The sequence below is a fragment of the Equus quagga genome, unplaced genomic scaffold (assembly GCF_021613505.1).
Source record: "Equus quagga isolate Etosha38 unplaced genomic scaffold, UCLA_HA_Equagga_1.0 HiC_scaffold_11535_RagTag, whole genome shotgun sequence".
In the NCBI taxonomy this organism is placed as follows: domain Eukaryota; kingdom Metazoa; phylum Chordata; class Mammalia; order Perissodactyla; family Equidae; genus Equus; species Equus quagga.
Window position 1 is genome coordinate 47,081 of NW_025792235.1, and position 8,144 is coordinate 55,224.

General features: G+C 36.5%; 1 protein-coding gene across 1 annotated transcript; it reads left to right on the plus strand.

Moving 5' to 3' along the window:
* The first annotated feature begins 358 nt into the window (after positions 1–358).
* LOC124231905 (annexin A1-like) lies at positions 359–8,000 on the plus strand. Its single transcript, XM_046648915.1, has 4 exons — positions 359–514; positions 6,868–6,947; positions 7,042–7,150; positions 7,680–8,000. Exons 2-4 carry the CDS (start codon positions 6,882–6,884, stop codon positions 7,838–7,840), a joined length of 336 nt encoding a protein of 111 aa, XP_046504871.1. The 5' UTR covers positions 359–514; positions 6,868–6,881; the 3' UTR covers positions 7,841–8,000.
* The last annotated feature ends 144 nt before the right edge of the window (positions 8,001–8,144 follow it).

Sequence of the window (8,144 nt, forward strand, 5' to 3'; positions counted from 1 at the left end):
TTCAGGGAAATTCAATATGTCCCCAGGGTCACATAGTCACAAGTGATGGGGCTGGGATTCAAACCGAAGGGGGATTTTTGCCTTTTTTGTTTTGTTTTGAAGTGTATATATTTTCCATTTCATAACTTGTTTAACTAAAAAAGTGTGCCAATCATTGGTATCAGGATTGGGGAGGATAGTACTGCGTACTTGAAAATCTGCTGCATTTTATCCCCTCTGGAAAAAACAGTGCTAACTAAAGAGGGGGAAAAAAATCTGCCTTTCCCTTTCATTTCCTCTGTGCCGTCAGCTAAGAGTCGGTTGAGTGAGTAGTTTTGCAAGACTTGTTTCACTTTGTTTTGGCCAAGGCGGAGTCCTGTATTTCAAACAAAAGGCAGCCTGTTACTAATTTCTGGTTGCTAGGTGTGGCCTCCTTTCAAATTCTATAAAATCAGAAGCCCAAGGCTCCAGTTGTAGTGTGAAACCCTCAGAGAAGAACCTCTCCTCAGTTCTTTGGAAGACGGTGGAAAAAAATGTGAGTCTTGGTTTTCCTTTTAGTTAGTTTTGGTTGTTTTGAAAACTTTTCCCATCACAATGTTTAATGTTACTCCTTCTGTAGGATTTAAGGCTAGTTGTATTTGATATGGTTTGATACATCTTTCTGTAAGATTACATTGGGAATTTACATTTTGGAATCACAAATTGTAATGTTTTATTTAGTTAAGATAGACAATTTTAAAAATAATGGAAAGTTTGCTTAAGACTAGCTTATTTTACTGTTGGCGAGTTACCATGGAAAAGAAAGATTGTTTTCCTCCTCCAAGTTATGAGTTTCTTAGAGCTGTGAGTTTCCTCCATGGAAATCGTGGTGGATGGTGGGTGCTGGTGGGGGGGCCAGGCCGGAAGAACAGACGTGCCCCAGAGGTGGGTTTCAGGGTGCTGTTTCAAAATAGCAGGGCTTACACAATTTATTTTCTTCTTTTGTAAGGAAAAGTAAATCGATTCAGACCTCATAGTGGTAATCATGCCCTTTGTAATTAACATTTTGAAATTAATGTTAAGTTTACTCATGCAGTGTAAACAAAGAGGATCCACTTTTTAATCTTTTCATTTCAAGAGGGTGTGGCCACATTCTTTTTTCTGTAGTCTGTGTGTCATACACAGGATTTTCAAGTACTGGTTTGAAAACTTAAGGGGAAAGGAAATATTTCCTGGGTGGTATCGGATAAGTTATCCCTTTGGAATGCCAGTAGGGCCTTCTGAAAATTATTCTACTTAAGAGTATCTTGATCATTGATTGAGATAATGGCCATAAAACTCTTTTGAAAAGCCCCAAGTGAATCTAAAGTAGCGTTTTTACTGGTGTTGGAAATATGTGCAATGGTAAGAGATTTTGAATCTGGCTATTGCTCATTACAAATGTTCCTTCAAGAATTTTTCTCTTAGCCCATTTTGAATGTTAAATTAAAAGCCCTAATATCTAATTTTTAATACTAGTTAATTAAGAAAGGTGTACTTATTTCTGGCCTTGTTTATGTCAAAAATTATGTATGGTTTTTGAAAACGTAATATTCCCCTCTGCCCACAGAAATGCTCTTTTGGTAGCTGGAAGAGAAGGCATGTTGCAAAATGATTCAAATGTGGTAAAAAGCTGGTTTCTTAATTCTGAAATGGCCTCTTCTCCAGAAGTTGTTACTACCCTGGCCCCAGTCTCAACCACATCTGGCAGATAGTCTACATTTGACAGATGTTGACAAAAATAGTTAATAATAACATTAAGGAAACAGCTAATTTTTTGCTTATTAAATGTTTTTTCAATCAAAAGATCTGTAACGGTTGACTTCTGTATGTGATGTTAGCTTGCTGAAGTGGTTGTTCTTGACTCTCTCTAGACTCATTAATTTATGGCTTATATATAAAATCAGAGCTAAACCAGTGGAGCTATTAGTTTTCAGTTTTTGGAGTGAGTTTCTCTTTCTTTAAAATGGGATAGATTTTTATCAGAAAGATCAGAATAGATACAATTTATATAATACCTTCCTTCATTATGCTAATTGTCTCTACCTCCATCCACTTAAGGTGAAATTTAAGATTGGCAGTTCAGAGATGTGATGGATCTTAGACATTACTTATTCTAACGCTCATTTTTATAAATGAAGACCACCCCTGGAGAAGTTAAATGTTTTCTTGAGGTCATATAGTCAGTTAAAGAGAATCAAAATAGGGCTCAGAACTCTGATTTTCATTTTTATATCTCATTTTTATATCCTATAGTTGTGGGTAGAAAATACTTGTTAAATTAGTATAGAGATGTTTCCTCCATAATTAGCACTGAAGTGCTATTTATTCATTCAATGATACTTAGCATGCTAAACACCAGGCCTTCTGACAGGGATTGGAGGTACAGGATGAATAGACTAGCATTGCCCTCAGAGCATGCTGCTGGGGAACATAGATAAGAGAAAGTGTTGATACAGAATGGTAGGGGCTAGTGTAGGGGTAAACGCAGGATGCTGTGGGACACCACAGAGTCATCCTCCCCAGTGTTGAGTCAAAGAAGGCTTTCTGGAGGATGTCATGAGGTCTATGCGGAAGCTTCAAAGGGAAGTAGATGTGGAGGAGGAAACAGCATGGTAGGCAAAGGGAACACCCCATCCAGAGGCCTAAGGGCAGAGCATTTACGAGACTATCTTTCATAAAGTGGTTCTTCACAAGTCACACTGTTGTACAGTCTAATTGCCTTTTCTCTCATAGGTAGGTGTGGGAGGGACTTGTGAAATACACATTCAAGGAAAAAACTGAGCATCAGCCAAAGCATTGAAAAATAATCTCCCTAGGGCTGGGGTGAAACCTGCCACAGTGCCCTTGGGTTAACCATTAATTAATTTGTTTCTGAAGTGCGAGCATTAAAAATAACATTGATCTTGGTCACTAGTTCAAAAGAGTCTACAATGCTTTGGAATCAGAAGGAATGGATTTATGTATGCCTTGATGCTTGCCACTAATCTCTAGAACTGCCAGAAGACTACACTCTGTTTTCCAAGATAGAAAATGTGGGATAAAGATGTTGTCCTATGCAAGGATTAATTGCGGCTGCTATCATTGTAGAACTCTGATCGTTCTAGCTTGTCACCAGGAAGGCGTGATAAACCACAAAATTTGGCTTCCTCTGTAACAGCTTCTGGAAGTAGCCTTTCATGAGGTTGACAGAGACAAATTACAATCTAAAAAAAATTAGGCTTTTCTTTTGTCATAATTTCAAACCCTCAGAAAAGTTGCAAAAATATTGCAAGAATTACTACATGCTTTTAACCCAGAATCCCCAATTGTCAGCATTTCACCACATTTGCTTTATATAGTTATTTTTTCTGTAATGTTTGAGAGAACACTGCAGGTATGATGTCCCTATGCCTCTAAATACTTCTGTGTATTTATATTAAAAAATAAAGAACACAACCACAGTGCAGTTTTGAAAAATCAGGAAATTAACTTTGATACAACAGCTTCAGTGTTCTCAAATTGTCGAGTTGGTACAATTGCTAATGTACCATTTCTGGAATACCTGGACCTTACAGCTTTCTCTCTAACATCTTGGACATAATTTTTATGCATATTTACCTTCTTTAATTTCTTGCTGCATAAGATGAAGAGAGCTCTCTTATGACATAAATATACAAAAAATGCTAATCCCTGGAAAAGCTACACATTCATCCACAGATAACCTGAGATTGGTAGGCAGTGCTTGTTCACAAAAAGATCATTTATTAGAAGAACTGTGGAATATTACTAATTTCCATATAGGTCAGCCTATATATAAATGGCCAGTTTCATCTTCAAATTAGACGATGTTAAGGACCGTGCTAAACTTGGTTTTGGAGCTCTTTGGTAGCCAGATTAAATATATATTGAGCAAAGGTGAGTTAATAAAATAAAGTCTTAAATACCCAGCGCATGCTCTAAACATTGCAACTGAAAAGAAAGACAGAAAAAAAAAGACCTTTTGTGAACTCAAATTATTTAAACTATTTTTATTGACTGTACAATTCTATTTTCTAGACCAAATTATTCTTTAAATAGTAATAATATCTGACATTTGTGAAATGGTTGGCAGTCTATAAAACATGTTTGCATGCATTATTTATTTACAGTTAAGCAAGAGATCCTTCAAATTATTGAATGGGTTTTATCAAGTACAAAGTGCTAGTTTTCATGCGGAGGATAGATACTGAACAGACAGAATGGTTTAGCACTACAGTTTGGCCAAAAATATTTTTGCTGTGGTATTTGTAAGGTGTGTTGCAACCCTTGAGTTTCTGTTAATACATGCAGTTGACTCTGAGCCCTTAACTGGCAGTACATGATAAAATCTATTTCTTCTAGAGCAGTTCCTTACATCCTGCCACGATCCTTGTATCTTTAAGATTTACTAAGAGTTGGTAGATATAATTTGGCTGAACTGAGATTCCATTTTCCTCTAATTGCTTTCTGGAGGCAGGTTCTATTCAACCCCTTTTCTTTTCCGAGCCATGCTTTCAGACAAATTACTTCAGACTAAAATCTAGAACTCAGAGGCTATGTTACAAAGCTGTCTCTTCTGTGGACACTGTTGTGTCAAATAAATTATTCAACCCCTTTACTTTTGTTATTTTGTGTTATGTAAGTAATAGAGCGATATCATTTTCCCAGGCTTTCTGAAGTTTATTTTTTTAAAGAAATTGGTGCATTTTATAGGCACTTTTTAGAAATGAAAAAAATGAGTGAAATACAGTAAAGTTTTCATAAAATTTACTTTGAAGTTATGAGACTCATTTTTAAAATTACGCTTGACAATAGCCTTGATCTCTTATTTGATCTCCTTTGAAGTTTTTATTTTCTAATTAAAAAGAGTGAAATATTGGAACACGTATTTCTATAACTGATGGAAAAGTACTTTGCTAGGTGACCGATCATATCACTTATTTTGAGGATTCTACTTCATGAAGGGCATGGATGAGATGATAGAATGGAAAGTTCAAATCCCTGATAGCTCGCCAGAAATTGCTGGAAGTTTTGTGTGTGCCAATTAATCAATAGGAAGTGAAACTCCACATGCCAACAGAAACTGCACCAGATGATGACTGTAATGGAAACGAAAATCTTGCCCAAAATTGCACATCATGACTTTACCTTAGGAAACAACTTCAGATTTACCAATTGATGGGAGAAGAGATTGACTGCACAATATATTGGTTCTTCTCACAGATGACAGAATAGTAATTTGAACAATCCCCATGATAATTAAGTGGAGATATTTTCTGATTTGGGTATTATTTCCCTCATGTATTTAATCTCATTGACTTGGAACTGCAGTTCATTTCAGCAAGTGTGGGGTGAAATACTATGTCTGAACATGTTGTTAAGAAATCAGGTTATAGGCTTTACTCCCATGAGTCATTTAGCTTCATATCAAAAATTTAAAACTTTGGGTGCTTTCGTTCCCATCTCCTTCACATGTATTCACGAGCGTAGTCTCCAGAGGGATCAAAAAAGGGTACGGAGGGATAGATCAGACTAGACCCTGAGCATGGCCTCCTAAAAACACAGCCGGGACAAAAAGGATCATTGATGGTTTCTTTTATGGATAGAACAGTGAACACATTAATTTTTTTAACATACTTCAGGTTTTAAAAATATGCATAGTTTATTACATAAAAATATTGTTAAACCATGATAGAAATTCAAGAAATTTTCTTTCAGATAAGAGTTTACCAAAAGAGGGCATACATGTTGCAATTGCACCTGGATGCTTCCTGTTAGAGCAAAGAACCTCATATAAAGTAATCCCTTTCTGGGTTTTTTGTGTTGAGTGGAAAAACAGGTAGGACTAGTATTTACACAGCTCAAATAGGAAGAAATGTGAGGAGAACAATTACTGCAGATGCTGAAATAATTGTATACCAAGGAATGGAAAAGGAAATAATTATTCGGTGGAGAAATATCATCTGAATATCTTTTTATAGATAAAGTTTTGAGTCTGAATCCACTCCTACAGATTGTCACAGATTATTTTCCTTATAAGTGTAAACATTATGCTCTTTCTCTAGCCTTTTCTTTTGTTCAGACTCTCATTAATCCTGCATAGATTCTCTAATGGCCTACTAAACGGTCTCTGTCTTCCATCTCGCCCATCTCTTAGCCATTCTCTATGGTACGGGATGAACGGTCTTTCTGAAATACAAGTGGAATCATGCCGCTTTCTTTTAAAAAATCCATTAATATTTTCCCAAAGCTTTGTGGATGCGTTTAAACTTCTTTGTTCTGGCTTCTGTCAACATTTCTTGCTCCAGTAAACTTCTTTCAACTTCCCCAATATAACAAGCTTCTCTCAGTTTTGTTGTCTTTAAATTCTCTCCCAGGTTAATCTCTAGTCTTCAAGAGAGGATCAGAGCAGCCAGCACCTCCTCTGAGAGATTTCCTTAACTTTTGTGTTTTCCTCCTGAGAGCACACACTAGCTTTAAGTTCTTTGAGGCAAAGGACGATATTTCAGTGTTTTTGTACCCTCAGTGCTTGACATATAGGGGGTGGTCTGTAAACGTAGAACAATGAAGTGAATCATCAGCTCCTCCCTTCAGCCTACATGCTTACTTGTAGAAATTTTCTGATCCCTAAACGTTAGGGCTGATATGCCAAGAAAGAGCCAACTTTCCAAGTGGAGGCTAGGGGCTTCTGTTCAAGGGTAAGACGTTCCTTTTAAAAAACTTACATCTAGGATTTTATTATGCTTCTAAGAGTAATCCTGGAAAGTAAGGTCAAGGTTACTCTACGTCTTGTGTATATGAGAGGGTGGAGTGGTGTATATGTGTGGTGGGTTTGTGTTTTGTAAAAGCATCTGCCTGTTTTATTTCCAGATACTTCTTTAAAAATGTCAATGGTATCAGCATTCCTCAAGCAGGCCTGGTTTATTGAAAATGAAGAGCAGGAATACATTGTAAGTCAAGTGACAATAAAATAACTTAGTTAAATATTAAAATAGAAACCAATATGAGTGAATAGGCATTAATTTCTTTCTCTCTCTTCCACAGAAAGCTGTGAAAGGATCCAAAGGTGGTCCTGGGTCAGCAGTGAGCCCCTATCCCAGCTTCAATCCGTCCTCGGATGTTGATGCCTTGCACAAAGCGATCACAGTGAAAGGTAATTAATTATGTCTTCCCAAAACAGTCTCTTCCTGGACATTTCAGAATGGCTGTTTGAATGGCTATTGGAAAACAGATATGTGCAATGCAAGGAGTCTGTTTTGTTTTGAAGATAAAAAGATTTACTTGTCAAATGAAGATTTATTTCCTTTCTCAGCACTCAGGAAATTTTGGTCAAATCAGTAGAATCTCTAGCGTTACAACAGATATCCCTACCAGCTCATTTCTAGCAGAAACTTGACGCTGAAATCAACACTTCTGCTCATAGGCTTTGAACTAGGATCAAACACTGCAAGACTGAGGACCAGGGAAAATTTCCTCTTCCGTTCTCATTTGAATTAATGGAATGTCATCTGAAGTGCTTCCCTTTGACAGATAGCCTCACATCTCTAACCTGGCTGATATAATTTATATTTCTTAGTTTGCTAAGAATTTCATTTGGAGCATCTTGATAATGAATCATCCTATGTCAGTTATTGAGGATGAAGAGAATTGATTTTAAAAGCCTAGTGGTCCTTTACTTCCAGGTGTGGATGAAGCAACCATCATTGAGATTCTAACGAAGAGAAACAATGCGCAGCGTCAACAGATCAAAGCAGCATATCTCCAGGAAAAAGGAAAGGTAGGTTGGAGTGGTAAATTTAGATATTTAGTTTCAGTTATATTTATGTTTAAAAGTAGGTTTTGAAGCAGTTACCTAGGTCTTTGAATCTCTAACTGCTGTTTCCTATTACAACTAAGACTGGGATTACAGTATTTATTCACTTGGTTGCAATTTAATAAATTCTAGCAAATTTACTGGTTTCATACATTGGTCATCTTGGGTCTTTGCAGATGTTGTGTTCTGTATTGGAGACAAATCTTTAATTTGAATATAAACGTTAAGATTACTATTGGTGGTAAGGAATATGTTCTGATTAAAATGTATCTTCTGCTAAAGTTTAAGCTGAACTGTTTAAAGTCTAAATGTAAAGTTTATACATATAGTTCTA

Excerpts from the sequence above, each read along its gene's own strand:
- LOC124231905 (XM_046648915.1), top strand. The coding sequence starts at position 6,882 with ATGTCAATGGTATCAGCATTCCTCAAGCAGGCCTGGTTTATTGAAAAT. Across the intron at positions 6,948-7,041 it reads ATGAAGAGCAGGAATACATT|AAAGCTGTGAAAGGATCCAA; the intron begins GTAAGTCAAGTG and ends TCTCTTCCACAG. Across the intron at positions 7,151-7,679 it reads CAAAGCGATCACAGTGAAAG|GTGTGGATGAAGCAACCATC; the intron begins GTAATTAATTAT and ends CTTTACTTCCAG.